The sequence below is a fragment of the Ursus arctos genome, unplaced genomic scaffold, assembly GCF_023065955.2.
Source record: "Ursus arctos isolate Adak ecotype North America unplaced genomic scaffold, UrsArc2.0 scaffold_5, whole genome shotgun sequence".
NCBI classification, from domain to species: Eukaryota; Metazoa; Chordata; class Mammalia; order Carnivora; family Ursidae; genus Ursus; species Ursus arctos.
This window is the reverse complement of record NW_026623067.1, coordinates 74641161-74658526: the sequence shown is the minus strand read 5'-3', so window position 1 is coordinate 74658526 and position 17366 is coordinate 74641161. Positions and strand designations below refer to the sequence as shown.

Genomic DNA, 17366 nt, shown 5'->3' with positions numbered 1-17366 from the left:
TGTAGTATATTACAAAAAAAAGAAAAATGAGAAAGGGAGCTTTAAAGAGTGGGAACCCAAATGGAATTTTAGGGTGCTAGAAATAGAAGCCAAGGATTTTATATCTGCATTACTTAAAGAGAACAAAACAGGCAGGAAAATTAGAAGTTCAAATTTTACTTTATTTGAGATAGATAATAGATGGACTTTTCGACAGGTTCCATTTACCTTAGGAAGGATAAGCAGCTTCTGCAAGGTTATAAAGTGGCCACAGCAGGTTGCGACCAAGACAGGCTTTGCACCCGTAAGAATGAGATCCAGGAGTCACTAAGATATGGTGAAAAAGTGCATTGAGAGTTTAACAATAGAAACAGAAGGAATATGTTTATTGAAAGTGGTAGAAATCTTACGTGTAGGAAATATATTTCCTACATTCCTACATTGATGGTTCCCCCCGATTCTGCTTTGAGGAGCACAGTAAGTGCACTACAAAAAGCGCAGTATGAGTAGAGAATGAGAGTCGCAAACCAGTTTGTGGCTTTGAGCCAACTGTTGAACTTCTCTGGATCTCACATTGTTTTAACATTACTTAGGTAGATAATTTTCATGATCCTTTCTAGCTCTGAGAGTCTCTTCTAGAGGCTTCAATCAGACCAAATTAAATACACACTTCGAAGGCTAAGAGTTCAAACACACCACATGTTTCAGCTTACAGCACCTAATTTGCTCTGCCCTGTAGATAATAGCCATGCTAGAAAACTCAGGATAATTTTGTGAAGATTCCGACATTTTGAGGTGTATAAAAATTATGGGAAAATCTCCTGTGTGGACAAATAAGATGTAAAGATACCAGCGACGCTGGAGAAATTAGGTCGTGCTAAGAAAAGTGAACGCAGACCCCTCCGTTTGAGTTTTAAAAAATGATTGGATGTATAAAAAAGGCATCCAAGAGAGAGCCGGCAATGTTGCCTCAAGAGCAGAGACCAGGCATTTATATCAGAAGTGAATCTGTAGGGGCGCCTGCCTTCGGCTCAGGGCGTGATCCCGGCGTTATGGGATCGAGCCCCACATCAGGCTCCTCTGCTATGACCCTGCTTCTTCCTCTCCCACTCCCCCTGCTTGTGTTTCCTCTCTCGCTGGCTGTCTCTGTCGAATAAATAAATAAAATCTAAAAAAAAAAAAAAAAAAAAGAAGTGAATCTGTAGGTTTCATTTATTGGCAATAAAGTGATAGGGAGATCTCGGTGACACATAGATGTTTTCTAATGAAAAGGCAAAAGGTACTCCCAAAGAGCCTTTAGAGAGATGAGAAAAAGCTAAAAAATATAAAATCTACAAAGATGAAAAATGTGGAAAAATAATTTGAATTGCCATTTAAACCTAAAATCAGTAACATGTTAAGGAAGTTTTACTCCCCAGAAGTAAAATGTTTACTTCTCACTTACAGTTCTTTGTTGTTAAAATAATTAAGTGCTTTCCAAAAATGTTAACCCTTTCATTTCCTGAGAATAGATTATGTGAATACTAGGACCACACAACTAACTGGGGGTTATATTTGACTATTAATTGTGGTTGCAGACTTTAAAGAGTCTACTTTAATACACAACTAAATTTTTATTTGTATGCCTTGGTATAATGTTTTTCCCAAGCTCTGGTATTCTGGGTTTCCTGAATATCCATACAAAAACTTCTTATCACTATTCGAGCCATGTTACATCCTCTGTTTTGAAATAAGAATACGAATTACAATCGAGTCTTGAACAATAGGCATTTGAACTGCATGGGTGCACATAATATGTGTATTTTTTTCCGTAAAAACAGTACGCTACTATAAATATATTTTCTTTTCCTTATGATTTTCTTAGTAACATTTTCTTTTCTCTAGCTTACTATATTGTAAGGATACAGTATGTAATACATTTAACATACAAAATATGTGTCAGTCACTGTTTATATTACCAGTAAGACTTCCGGTCAACAGTAGACTCTTATTGGTTAAGTTTGGGGAAGTGAAAAGTTAAATGAAGATTTTCAGCTGTGCAGGGGAATGGCACTAACCCCCACGTTGTTCAAGGGTCAACTATGTATAGAAATGATCATTTATAGCAACATTAATGTTATTTAACAGTTAGGATCATTACATTGTTATTTTCTGGTTGGGAACTTTATCCCTATGCTCTTTTAAATAGTATACATATCTATGAATGAAAATTGTCTTCTAAATAACACATTAATAGGAAGTTAGAAATGAGTGTAATTCTCTGAATGTGTTTTCTATAACAGTTTATACCTTCAGTACTGATCACTGACATGCTTTCCCCAGCTAAGTGCCATTAATTCATTTACTGCTGCTTTCGGAATGAAGAGAAATTACCAAAGAGTTTTTCATATGTGAATTTCTCTGTTAGTGGATTGTTCAACTTTCTTATTTTTTTTATGTATATGGTGCTTTTTTTTTATGTGTATGGCTAAAGCCAATTCTCTTCTTACAAAAAAAAAAAATCTACTGTGGCAATAGTTCTGAACCCCTTGGCTGAAGTCCAAGTTGCTGGTTGTTTTGCCACACTTAGTTCCACATCGCTGACTTGGGAAGGCAGGAGTGGCACCGCTCTGTGCTGACCTATTGGTCATGACCACTCCTACTTCATTCTCAACATTTTCATACTAATCTCCTTTGACACATAATGTACTTCTGCAGTAGTAAAAGAAGATGTAAAAATCTCGAATCAATTAACCAATGCAGTATCTCAGGATCCATTGGGATTTTTTTTCTTAGTGTTATAATTTAAAGCATTTGCTCAGTAGATACCCTCTCATCCTGTGTTTCACATGTGAAAGGAGACATTCAAAGAAAGTCTCCAAAACCTAAATTAAATACATATATCAAACTATTACCATAAATAGTATATATTTCTTTGGTCTAAAGAATATATTTTAGTCTTTATTAAAAAAACTGCCTCGTGAATGGCTGATTGTACTGTGCACATTGAAGCAGAATGTCAGAATCTTCTAAATAAATTATTATGGAATAAGGCAGAACTTCAGCTCTGAATTTATATAATCCATTCCATTGTAGGTTTTTTTCCATTGAAGAATACATTTCTCTGCCATAAATTGTACTGAGTATGAACAGCAGAGTCATTTGAGGTTCATTGAAAATATAGGAGAACATCATGTTTCCTGTCCTTTTGTTAAACTTGGCATATTGATTTTTTTTTGCACAGCTTGCAGCACAGAAATGTGATATACAGCTATGGCAAGACAAGCTAACCACATGTGAATTTGTTAAGTACTGCTGGATTAGCAGAAATTGTCTGACTGTGCAAATAGCAAGATTTGACTTCTCCAGGAACTCTTTATGACTTAATCAATTAAAATAACAAGTTTTTATTTTATTGCCCAGAATAAATCATTAGCAAAATTCATTTTCTCCTGATCACTCATTTGTAGGATGTTTACATTCATTTTGTTTATGTATTTCAAGCAAAGTAATAAATATGTAGAATTCGAACCAAAAATTCAAAGTCAAATGTAAGAGGATAAGGATGTAACAAATGTTACCTATTGTTGTAATAATGATTCTCAAATTTTGTTAAGAATGAGATTCTAGATTTTTATTTAAATTTGCCTTGCCTTCTCCTTTTTAATATCTCTTTAGCTTTCATGCTTTTGTTCCCTTTAGGCTCAAAGGCAGCAAGGATTTGGATTTGTCTAATTCGTCTTACTGCATTTAAATATAGAACCGTGTGGAAATGGAGTCTGTGAAGTAGGGCTCATTTGCTCTTCTCCTCACCTTGTGAAACCCCCTCCTTAAATGTGTCCATTATACAGTTCACCTTGCCTGACTTCAAAGAGTAGAGATGGAGGGAGAGTGAGCAATAACTCAGCAGAGTGGGTTAGCCATGGTTTCTCAGAAATGCTAATGCGTTATCTATCAGGTTTACAAAGTTCTCTGAGTTCTCTTGGAAGCAAATAAACCATTGTGTGGTTTTCTGTAGAACCAAGATGACAGTCTATGGAAAGCTAGGAGACATCCTTAATATCATGTATACGTGATCATGTTGTCACCTGCCTTTTAGGAAAATATTTTCTGTGTAACATCTCAATCTCTCCGAATTTGGGTTTCTTCTATCAACATTTTTTATCAGCATTTTTTTTCAACATTTGCTGTACTTGCTCTCATTACTTTTAAACAGGTGGACATCTTATGAGATTGCATGCCAAATTTATTAGAAACAAGTCTTTCTAAATTATCTGGCAAAAGCACAAAGCATGAGTTGTTCCCCTAATAAAAAGGGGGGAAAGGGTCAGAGCAAAGAAGAAAGTGCCACTGGTTTGTTTTAGGTGACGCTGTGTCCTGCTTGTCTGGTTTGATTACCCAGAGCCCCTGAAGCCTTAGGCAAAGCTGATTTTAGCTATAATCAGCTTCTTAACCTTTTGAGAACTAACATAAACACTACCTAGCAGTGGTTAATTATGTCGCTCTGCTCCACACTACAAAGTGCAAAGGTAAAAGTGTAGAACTACAGGAACACATGTTGTGACAAAATTTAACAAGATGACTTAAGGGGATTGCAGCAGAATGCAGTTGTGTATTTGTGATAAAGTTTAAATTAATAAGGAGACTTACGGGTACTTTTTAAAAAATGGGAAGCTCTAGTTTCTGCTGAAGTTTTATCCTAAGTGTTGAACATTCATGTAGTGCCTTTTCCTTTTTGCTGTCCTCACATTTGTACTTTTCCCTGAAATCCTCTTTTGATTGTACATATATATTAGAAATACAAGTATATTCTTATAGTTTCATTCTTTCATTTTCAGAGTAAACAGAAGTGGCTGCAGTATTCATATAAGTAGAGTAAAATCCTCTTGGTTCACTTTTATAGATAGTAAAAATTCATTAGGGGAAGAATGGAATTTCTTTATAGTTAAATGGGATATTGTGGTTACGTAGGCAAGAACTAACTTTTTGATTTAAAACAGGAGCTCTTGATGCAAGAATCTGATGGTCATATGGGAAATTAATATGTAAGATGATTTTACTCTCTGTGGTTGGTGTAACTCTAGGGTAGTGATGTGACTAATGGGGTAGAGAACTATAAAGATTGACTAATGTACTTATGAAGGCTATCTCCTCAAAGTCTTATTTGCGGGGAAAACTCCACCAGGAATATTCTCCTGAGGAAGGGTTGCAGGTGACCAGGAGAATATATGGAGCCATAAGCCATACCCCATATTCTAAACCTCTATACCGGCAGTTTTACCTGAAATTCCATACCTTGAAAAAATTCTGAAGGGTAGAATCTTATTGCTCCCCAGTGACACACATTATAATCAGTCACTCTGTGTGGAATTAACTTAAAATGGAGTGGGAGGGGAAGGTTTGGACTAAAGATGAACTGTTTTGTGTTTTTTTTTTAAATCTAAGGTCAATTCCTCCTAAATAACATGAATATGCTACATGCTCATATTACATGGTATAGTTTATGTTGTGCTTACAGTAAGCTAAAAAACTACATGTAAAGAAGGAGCCTTGTAGAGGTGAGCATTGTGGGCCTTTCACAATTTCTGAGGAATTGAGCGACATTTGCTGGGCAGCACGGCCAGCTCCTTTAGTAAACTTGGCCTCATGGTAAATAAAGGTAGCCTTGTTAATAAATAACTTAAATTCATTAACCTAAGGGCCACCCAAAAGGAGGAGTTCAGTAAGTTTTGTAGCCGTATATAAACTATGGAATAAGTGAAGCTAGAGAGCAGGTAACCAGACATTTTGGGTCCCTTGCAGAAATGTTTTGATTGAATCATTTTCTCTATTTTGTAATCAGCTTGTTGAAAGAAACTATTATATAAATGTCCCCAGGGGCACCTCCATGGTTCAGTTAGTTAAGCGTCTGACTTCAGCTCAGGTCATGATCTTGGGGTCCTAGGATTGAGCCCCACATTGGGCTCTCTCAGAAGGAAGTCTGCTTCTCCCTCTGCCCCTCTCCCTGCTCATGCTCTCTCCTCTCTCTCTCTTTCTCTCTCTTCCCTCTCAAATAAATAAATAAAATCTTTAAAAAATAAATAAATAAATGTCCCCATTACTGCCGCTATAGATGTCTTTCAGATGACATGCTTTTTATTTTATGGCACATGCTACAAAAATATAATACTTGTTGAGTCTTCTGGTGTGGATGGAGGAGACTGCTCAAGGCTGGAGGGCTCAGGCACAGCTTCTCCAGCTGCCCCTGGTCCCTTGGCTGCCCTGAGGACTGAAGAATCACTGTCTCTGCATCCCTGTAACCCATTGAGGACCCACCATGGGCTGGGGGGTGGCTGATTTAGAGCCATTAACTCATTACGTTTTATGAGGTCCTCTCTTAGGAGGACCTGTAGGAGAAATCCTTTCCAGAACTCTGATTTCCCCCAAGCAATTATTTCTCTTTATCTTATTGTCAATGAAAGTCTTACAGTATGTTATTCCAGTGGTTCCCGAACTTAGCTCCACAAGAGCATTACTTGAGGAACCAAGGCCTCTCTTCTGTTACAGTACAGTCACAATATCTAGGGTGGGATCCAGGCATCAGCCTTTTTCAAAGATCCCCAGATAATCCCCAGTGGTTTCCCAAGTTTGGGAACCACTGACATACCCATTTATTCCCCTCTTAGCTTTCACCATTTGGAAGCTTAAGCCTAAATTTGCATCCCGTCTGTAGCAACTGAATAGGACTAATCACATCCATTCATTATTTTCTTATCCATTTTTGCTTTTGCCTTAACTTCTTCGAGTCCTTTCATATAATTTTATATTGTGTCTATTTTTTAATACCATTAGTGAAGTACAGTTTACATACTATAAAATAATTTCATTTTAAGTATACAGTTGAATCATTTTTAGCTAATTTGCGGTAGTGCAACAATCACCACAATTGAATTTTAGAATACTTCCATCACCCCAAAAAGTTTATTTGTGCCCATTTGCTGCTTCCATCCACAGTCCCAGACAATCAGTGGTCTACTGTCTCCATGTATTTGCCTTCTCTGTAAATATCCTATAAATGGCATCAAACAATACGTGATCTTTTCTGTCTGGCTTCTTCTGCATACAGTGTTTGTGAGGCTCAGACGTATTATAGCATGTATCAGTAGTCCATTCCTTTTTGCTGCTGAACAGTATTCCATTGTGTGGCTATGCTATGTTGTGTTATCCACTTACCAGTTGACGGATATTTGAATTATTTTCAATTTGGAGCTGTTATGTGTAATGCCACTACAAACATTCACATATGAATCAATCCAGACATAAGTTTTCACTTATCTTGGGTGTATAAATAAGAGTAGAATTATTAGGTCATGTCGTAAGTTAATATATTCAGCTTTTCAATGAACCGTGGAACTTTTTCAAAGTGGGCACACTATTTTACATTCACACAAGCAAAGTATAAGAGTTCCAGTTTTTCCACATCCACATCAACTCTTAGTAAATCAGTGCTTTTGATTATAGCCATTCTAGTAGGTTTGTGATGTTACTTCATTTTGGTTTTAATTTTTATTTCCCTAATGACTACTTGATATTAAGTATGTTCTCATGTGTTTATTAGCCATATGTATATCTTCTTTGGTGAAATGTCTGTATTTGTTTTGCCTATTTTTTAATCTTTTGTCTTATTACTGGGTTGAAGGAGTTCTTTATATATGCTAGATACAAGTCCCTTATCAGGTATGTGATTTATGAATATTTTATCCCAGGCTGTGGCTTGCTTTTTTTTTTTTCTTTATGGTATCTTTTGAAGTGCAGAAGTGTTTATGAGTTCAAAATCTAGGAAGTTCAATTTATTATTTTTTTACGAGTTGTATTTTTGGTATCATAGCTAAGAAGTCTTTACCAAACCCTAGATCATAAACTTTATCTACTATGTTTTGTTGTTTAAATTTATAGTTTTAGCTCTTACATTTAGGTATGATTCATTTTGAGTTCATTTTTATGTATGATATGTGGTAAGGATCTAAGTTCATTTTTTGGCCTGTGGATATCTAATTTTCCCAAGAGCGCCTGTTGAAAACATTCTCCCCTTTGAAATGCCTTGGACCTTTCTCAAAAATCAACTGAACATAAAGTAAGGATTTATTAATAAACTTTATATTCTGTTCCATTGATCTACATATCTATTTTTACACTAGTACTGTGCTATTTTGAATGCTGTAGCTTTATCATAAATTTTGAAATTACAACATTGTTCTTTATTTATATCATCTGTAAATTCTCTCAGCAATTTTTTTTTAGTTTTCTTGTCCTTCTTTTGTTAAATATATTCTTAACTTTTTAATCTTTTTGGTGATATTGTGAATGGAATTCTAAATTCCATTTTCAAGTTATTTATTGCTAGTGTAAGAATTAAAATTGACTTTTGCATATTGATTTTGTATTCTTCAACCTAGATAAAACTTGTTTATTGGTTCTGGAATTTTTTTTTGGAGCCCAACACAGGGCTCGAACTCAGGACCCTGAGACCTGAGCTGAGATAAAGAGTTAGATGCTTAACCGACTGAGCCACCCCAGGCACCCCTAGAATTTTCTAATACAGGAGCATATTATCCATGAATAAAGACAGCCTACATCTTCTTTTCCAGTATTCATGCCATTAATTTCTTTTCTTCCTTTGCTACACTAGCTATAACCTCCTGTGCTATGTACTATGTGGTAAGAAAAATTGTAGTTTTTTTTTTCAAGAATTATTGTTACTGCTATTTTTTTGTTTGTTCATTTGTTTTTGTTTCATTTTGTTTTATTTGTAGTAGAAACTTGTCTGAACTTAATCTGCAGAATCTGTCTTCCATTCAGTATATACATGCTGATATCTGGGTTTTTTTAATTCTTATTTTTGTTTTATATTAGACTTGCTTTTTATCTTTTTTTAAGATTTTATTTATTTATTTGACAGAGAGAGAGACAGCCAGCGAGAGAGGGAACACAAGCAGGGGGAGTGGGAGAAGAAGAAGCAGGCTCCCAGCAGAGCAGGGAGCCCGATGTGGGGCTCGATCACAGGACCCTATGATCAAGCCCTGGGCTGAAGGTAGACGCTTAATGACTGAGCCACCCAGGGGCCCCTAGACTTGCTTTTTGGCGATCAACCCTTTGCTGCATAGATTAATAGTCAGAGTTTTTGCTCAATCATCCCAAGCCATAAGGCTCTGTGGATATTTGTGTGTGTGAGTTACAGAGTGTATTCAAAGTTCATGCAGTTTTCAAGTCTTCCCCCAGCTTTTATTTTTGACTAGGCTTTCCTAGGACTTCTGTGCCAGCACTCAGCCTTGCAGAAAGGAGGGATGTGCCAGGGATTCATCTAATCTCTCGATGGCTCTCTCACTTCCAGGATCTCCCTATCCGATTTCTAGCTAGTCCATTGGTCTGTTGCTCACCCCAAGTGAGATCACAACTTCAGTTTGGTAGGGCCATAGGCTTTTGTGGTTAGTTTGCTTTATTTGCTGATAGTACCTTTCACACAGGAGCTTTTCTCCTACTCCAAATCAAAGTCGGGCACTCTAGCAGCGAAGCTGTGGGCTTTCACAGCCAGTCCCACCCTGGAAGCACTACTCTCCATTCCAAGCTGCCTGCCACAGATTGTCACTGTTCTGACCTGTAGTTCAGCAGTTTTTCATGAATAAACACTTCTCAATTTGTGGTTTGCCTTTGGTTGATTTCTGGAGTGCTGAGATGGTTGTACTTGACGATTCTGTTGACTTTCATAGCTGTATTCGAGATTTGCCAGCCTGGGTTCTTTTTTGTAAGCCACAAATCCTTTTTGGAACAAGGTGAAACAGTCAATATATAAATAAGAATAAGGTAAAAGAGAAAAGTAAAGCAAGGATGAAGGAAATATAAAAATAAGAACATAAATTCCTTATGGAGCAACAATAATTTTTAACTCCTATGACAGATTTTTTCCAGTATGCCTAGGAATGGAAGTTGTCTTGGTCTTTCAATAGAGTTTTACCCTGTCAGAAAATACAAAAACCCAAGTCACCCTTGCCATTGAAGTGTAAAATAAATGGGGGAGGGGAGGAAGTATGTATCAAACCAAAAAAAAAAAAAAATAGAGCAAGTTGGATCAAAATGCTACCCTGGAATCCTTTTTGTTTCATTTTATTTTGTTTTCTCCCAAAGGTCAGATCCCAACACTTGTACAACTTTAGACTGTAGGAATGCTTTAGAAAATGTGCAGTGATAAAACTGCCAGATTGAAGGTTTCTTAAGTGCTACTGTCCAAAATCACTAGGCATGCTTGAAACTAGTAATTCTTGTCAGAATATACACTCTCAGTGTGTGACTTTTATCTGCAGGTGGCAGAGCATATGTTTTAGCACCAAAAAGTGTAAGGTGTCAGAGAGAGGATATTTAATGTGTTGTAACCTATTTTTATTTTTAATTTTTTTCTTATAGCTGATTAGTTCCGGTCAAAAGCAGGCTAACTAAAATAGTTTCAGATCTTAAGGGCTATGTCTACATTAGGGGGGAAAAATGGTTCCAAATATAATTGTGTCGTTTGTTTTTATTTAACACATAAATCAAGGTTATTGGACCAGGATTTCCCATAAAAGAAAAATACAGTAGCATTTTAGGTAACTGAAGTCCAGAGACTGAGCTCTTCTCTTCAAATGAATTTTCTGATTAAATTATAATTAACCCCTTAAAAACAATCACCTTTGTTTTTATCCTTATTATAACAATTCATTTTCCTACTGTAGAAAATAGCTACTTAGGTATAGCTAGCAATTATAGATAGCAAGCAAATATCACTTAGTATTTCCTGACTAATGTAGTTCTTATTACATGATTCAAAGTTAACATTCTATGCATTAATCATCATTAAGGCCTTAGCTAAGGAAAAGAGTTACAAATTCAAACCCCAACTGTGGGAATGCAAGCACAGCATTGTCAGATTTTCCAGTTTTCTCAAAGAAGCCAGATATCTGTACATTTATTTGAAATCTGTCTAGTTTTAAGCATTGCAACTCACTTAAGTTTTAAAACTATTATACAGGTTGAACAAAGTAACTGCCATCCAACTCAGGCCCACAGGTAGCCAGTTTGCGACCTCCATATGGGAAGAATAGTCAGAGCCTATTCTGATGACAACCTCTGCCTGATTTTCTATCATGTATCTCATGCTCACAAAAGAATGTATATATCATGCTCCCCAAATGGTTGTCTTCATTATTTTACTGTAGAATTCTGAAGTAATGTATTTTAGTGGAAAATGCACTGAATGAGGCCTCCAAAAACCTTGCCTGGTGGTTAATAGTATTCCTTAAGCCTTTCTTAGGCCAACAGGCCCTGGTCTCAGCACTTGAGGTGTGTTAACTCGCTTGATTCTATTTTTGGTTTTGCCTTTTTAAAGTTTTATAATGTTAGGTCAGTCCTTTAACTTCTATAGATCTCTTTACCTGAAAACTTGTAAGATTGGGGATACATGACTGAATTAGACAATCTGTAAGAACTCTTTCAACATGAAAACTTTCACGTGGAGAATATGAGGTTTGAAATTTCAGTGAAACAAAAATAAATTGTCAAGCAGACTATAATGTTAATTTGTATAACTATAATTAATTTGTGTGAGTTTATGGCACGTTATCACATATAACACAATAAAAGTAAATGTGTATAATCTTCAATTCACTTACATTCCTTCAACAAGTATCATGCTATGAAGATTTCAGTTAAGTTGAGAAAGAATTTTAGTACCCGCTGACCATGGGATTAAAAAGGCCTGAACCCTATCCTAAAGGAGCTTAGGAGCTCAGTGAGGCAGTATGTCATGCAACTAAAACTTAAATTAGAGCAGAAAATAAGTACGCAGATGTGGGTGACACATATCACGGCTCTAAGTATTATTCCAGGGCTAGCAGAGTGGATGCATGAGTATGTGTGGCGTGTCTATGGAAGATGAGGTTCGAAAAGGGGGGAAGATGGGAATCGGAAGATGCGGAGGATCATTTAAGAGAGAAAAATATCTCAAAGTCAAAAATGAGAATGTTATCACACCAAAGAACTAAAAGGCCCATTGCCCTTATAATGCTTATAGAATAGTGAGAAATTTTACATAAAAGCCAAGTAATTATTATAATGCTTTTTCTAACTTTTAGGAAGGTTGATGACTATAAGGAAGAATGTATCCCAATACAACTCTTGTGACTTTGACAGAAAACACAAATACTTGAGGTGTGGTGGTTAAATAAATTACTTGGTTTGCAGCTAACTCTCAAATGGTTCAGAAAAATAATGTACATAAAAGCAGTGAAGCACATGTGGCAAAAATGGTAACAATTATTCAATCTGATGGAAGAGTATATGGACAATCATTGTACTATTGCAACTTTTCTAGGTTTTTTGTTTGTTTTTTTTTACAATAAAAGTTGGGGAGGGAATAAAAGAGTGGAGAAAATATTGAAGAAAAAGTTCTCCAAATAACTTAAAGATTAAAGAATAAATCTAGGAAATACTTAGAATTGAACCATTATGAAAATACAGAAACTTTATGGTATAGCTGGATTGCTAAACAAAAAAAAAATTTATACCCTTAAATGCTTATATTAAAAAAGAATAAATGCTAAAAATTAATGACTTTTTAAAATTAAAAATAATAAATATAAAATATATTTAAAAGTCAAGTTTGATATAGCAGTTACACTATGGATATATAATTAGATACTTTTGGATATTTAGTAAACTTACTTCATTTCAGATTCTCAAATCTTAGCAAGTAGATCTTGCATTGTGTCTGTGGGTAGAGAGAAACTGACCGCTTTTGCACATCAGGAAGGGTAAAAATAGGGGCACCTGGCTGGCTCAGTCAGTAGAGCATACAACTCTTAATCTTGGGGTCATGAGTTCGAGCCCCATATTGGGTGTAGAGATTACTTAAAAAGAAAACTTTAAAAAAAGGGCAAATATAAAACAAACAAATGCTTTATTTCTTGAAAATTAAATCTCTACATTTTGGTAAGATTTTGTTCACTTACCTAAAAAAAGCAGAGTTGCTTAGCTTCCATGAATTTTGAGCACAGTAAGTTTATTCCCCCATTTGTCCTTGTCTTGTTTTGCCAGAATTATAAATATATACCTATAATAATATTCTTAACTATCCAGATGATTGAATAATTTCCCACTTCAGTGAGACACAGCCTAATCAAACGTACATAGAAATTTCATGAGTTTAAGAAAAGCACCTATGGGGGCGCCTGGGTGGCGCAGTCGTTAAGCGTCTGCCTTCAGCTCAGGGCGTGATCCCGGCGTTCTGGGATCGAGCCCCACATCAGGCTCCTCCGCTATGAGCCTGCTTCTTCCTCTCCCACTCCCCCTGCTTGCGTTCCCTCTCTCGCTGGCTGTCTCTGTCAAATAAAGAAATAAAAAAAAAAATCTTAAAAAAAAAGAAAAAGAAAAGCACCTATGGTAATATCCAATTTTTAGTTTCAGTAGGAATTTGTTTCACTAATGTCTTTCTTCACCAGAATTGTAATAAACAAAAGGAAAAAGAATTCTACCCATATTTTTAAATTGAAGTAAAATTCACATAACATATGTAATTTACCATGGTAACCAATTTTAAAGTCTACAATTCAGTGACCTACAGTACATTCACAATTTTGTGCAACCATCACCACTATCTAATTCCAGAAAATATTCATCACTCCAAAAAGAAACACTGTACCCTCTGGGCAGGCACTGTCAGTTTTACTTTCCCCCCAGCCCCTGGCAACCACTAGTCTGCTTTTGTCCCTGTACATTTGCCTATTCTGGTCATTTCATATAAGTACAGTCATGCAGTGTATATCTTCTCGTGTCTGACTTCTTGCATTTAGCATAATGTTTTCAAGGTTCACCCATGCTGTGGCATGTATCAGTTCTCCGTTCCTTTTTATTGCCTTATAATACTCTCTTGTGTGAATATACCACATTTTGCTTATCCATTCATCGATTAGTGGACATTTGAATTGTTTCTACTTTTAGGCATTATGGATAATGTTAGTATGAATATTCATGTACAAGTTTTTGTTTGAATACCTGTTTTCAATTCTCTTGGTTATATACCTAGGAGAATTGCTGGGTCATGTAGTAATTTTATGTTTAACTTTTTGAAGAATCACCAAACTGTTTTTTTCTGGCCTCGTTTTTAATGTAGGCTTTTAAGGCCGGTTTATGGGGAAGAGAATCATAAAAGTGAGAACTTCCAAACTACCTCCCCCCCCCCAAAATTTAGGTGTAATCTGAGTTGAGGTCTCTCTTTTGACATTAGTAAGCATTCCTCTGCCAGACGAATTGAGTCTTCACTGGAGGGCTTTTATTCTATGCTCTCGGACTGCTAGTTGCATAATTGAAGATTAGGTGGTTGGAGGGGTGTAACTAGACTTGGAGCTTTTGCAGTATTTTCCCCCTAATTTTTGTCTCCAGTTAAAGAGGACGAATGCTTTACCTTTCAGTTTAGAAGCATAATAATCTGGAAGTTTCAGACCTTCATCTGATATGCTTTAAAATAGTTTTAAATTAGGGTGGTCTTCTTAGCACTCAATAACTGTTTTAAATTTCCTAGAGTGTCCCTGAAAAAAAACAACAACAACAACAAATCTCCATTAGAATCCATGCCAGAATATTTCTCAACAACTGCTAGCCCTCTGTATTTAAAATGTTTGCATTACTAAAATTTCTGAGAAGCTTAAGAATTTCTTGAGAACCTACAATATTGGACCTTTTTAAAAACTAAACGGTTTACATATATACTTTGAGGTTCTGGCCTATGGTTAGCTTCCCCCTTGGAGCTGAAATATTTTATACTTGGAATTAAGCCAAATCCCTGACTTGCATGCATTCAACTTATGTTGCATGCATCCAAGTCCTGGCATTTGAATGGTCTTTTTCCTTCATCTGAATATTTTCTAACTTGAAGAAAAATAACACTTTTCGATTTAGGACTTGACTCTCTCTCCTCTCCTTCCCCTCTTCACCCCTAAGCAGATGTCTTCATACTATACGTACCTGCAATGCTATGAGGAGAGACAGTATCTTGGTATTTTCCAACTCAGGAGGATTACCCTTAAATACCCTCTAGCCTGGAGATCCCCAGAAGAGCTGCAAGGAATTCCGTAAATGTTTTGAAATTCTATGCTGAATAGGAGTTCTGGAGAGGGGAATCATAGCTTTTATCATAATCTCAAACTGGTATATGATCCCCAAAAAGTGGATATCCGGTAGTTCTAACAATGCCTGGAAACAAAAGGGACACACTTCCTGTGGCACCGTAACGGTGTGTGGTCAAGCCATGAGTATTTTTCAGTCAGACTTTCAACTGCAAAGTCAAAGTAATAGCAGTGTGAACTGGCCAAGAATCAGTGGTCCTGGGTTTGTAGTCACGCTGCAAATCACACTGCTTACTTGGGCAGAAATAATCCCTTTTGCATACTGGGTTTTCCCATCATCTCGGACTTACAGAACTTGTCATTTTTAGAAATAAAAACAGTCATTTAAGGAAACTCACCCTTCTCTTTAATATTTTGCTAATCTTCAACAATATGCACATCCCTTAGCAGGTGCCCTGCACCTTCCTTAAAGCTATTTTGTGCACTTGACTACCATCAGATGCTACTGAAAGTGAAGCAATAGCTTAGGTTATTGCTTCTGGGCCTTGGATAGTCCTAGTAGATCTCATCCAAAGCCCGCCAGCTTTATAACCTTGGAGCTATACTGATAGACCTCGGGGGCTTCAGTGGATGATCCAGTGGAGCTGCTGACGGGGAGCAGTTTTCAAGGGTGTACCAAGGGTAGATGCTTGTGATGCTGAAGGTGTTTTCTAGGAATGGGTCAAGGTGGGTGGGACTGTTAGGGCACTGAGGGCACCAGACTACCTGCAGAGATGGAAGAGCCAGAGGTAAGGGCAGAAGGAGGAGTGTAATGTATTACCCCTGCTCACACTGTGATGGCACCTTCTACCCTGAGGCCCCTAGTACGTGTGTAGAGTATCTTCTCCAGCCGCCAAAGTATTTCTTTTGACTATTTGATCATATTGTTCAGTTCTCTGAAATAGTTTTACCTTACATCTGCCCCTTACTGATTTCCAAAAACCACTTGAGGTTCCACATAAATATCGAAACACCTTTTTTCAGTTTTAGTTTCTGCACTGTGGTCCTTACAAACAGATTCCAATTCTATAAGCCAGGTTACAAAAGTGAGAGTCTTAAGGTGAAAAAAAAAAAAAATAGCAAGAAGCAGGAAGGATCGTTAGCTATTTTTTTAACTGATGTGTGAAGAGAGGAAAACTAACCTTGTTTGCACACCTGCTGTGTGCCATTCACTTTATCTGTATGGTCTCATCTACCCCTCATGGTACTTCTTTGTGGTGAGTGTTAGATATTTTTTCACAGATGAAGAAACCAAAGTTCGCATAGTTTGTAAGTGACAAAGTTGGAATTCAAACCCAGATCTGGCAGTTCTGCACTGCACTGCTTCCCCAACACCCACCAGGGATCAGCAGCAGTTGAGGCGTTTCCTGAAGGTTTGTGGTGGCAGTAGCTTCATGGAAGAGGGCCAGGGGATTTGTTCTCAAGCTGCATTGTATATTTACAAATATATTCTAGGGACACCTGGGTGGCTCAGTTGGCCAAGCATCTGACTTCGGCTCAGGTCATGATCTCAGGGTCTTGGGATCGAGCTCCGTGTTGGGCTCCCTGCTCACCGGGGAGTCGGCTTCTCCCTCTCCCACTGCCCCTCCCCCTGCTTTTGCGTGTGCTCGAGTTCTCACTCTCTCTCAAATAAATAAATCATATATATATACACATATATATATATACACACACACATATATATATAGTGTAGGCATGTAGGGTACTTTGGGGGAAAAACTAGTCTAATTTATAAGTACCCTAAAGTCCCTGCACATTTGCAACCTTGTCCTTGATACCTCCCACAAAGGATTATATGAGACTGTTTAGGATGGAAGTGAAATAAGCAGCTAATAAATGGGTCATTTTTAATTTCCAGTTTTTGCTTTAATTATTGATGTTTTTCTTTATTGCAGTGAAATGTCACAAATAAAAATGCAAAGCATTTATTACAGTTCTAACATGGTAGAAGGTAGAGCAAACAAATGGTGAAAAAATCCAAGAGAAGGATTAATAATTAAATAATGAAAAGTTTAAAATAAAAATGTCCTTGTAGACAAAAACATATACTACAGATATGGGTCCAGATCCCCTTTGATACATCTGGGAATCCCAAGAAGTAAAAGGAGCATATTAAGAAGGAAACCTTAGAGCAGCACTGGATTGGAAGTTAATAGAATCTAAGTCTTAACCCCATCCTACCCCTACCCAAACCAACCCCATTCCACTAGCAGTTCTGGCTCGTTCCTTCTCTCATTCAAA

General features: G+C 36.8%; 1 protein-coding gene across 12 annotated transcripts in view; it reads left to right on the top strand.

The window, feature by feature from the left end:
* Positions 1 to 17366, top strand: part of FAM172A (family with sequence similarity 172 member A) — a 428036-nt gene that overhangs the window by 337165 nt on the left and 73505 nt on the right. Inside the window, exon 10 of one of the 12 annotated variants that reach the window (XM_057307512.1) lies at positions 3203 to 17366. This exon is cut by the window's right edge and continues 19463 nt beyond it. The exons of the other annotated variants lie outside the window; for them this stretch is intronic. Within the exon in view, the coding sequence (XP_057163495.1) occupies positions 3203 to 3222 (20 nt within the window). The 3' untranslated portion in view covers positions 3223 to 17366. The remainder of the gene's footprint in view (positions 1 to 3202) is intronic. 12 annotated transcript variants of the gene reach the window in all.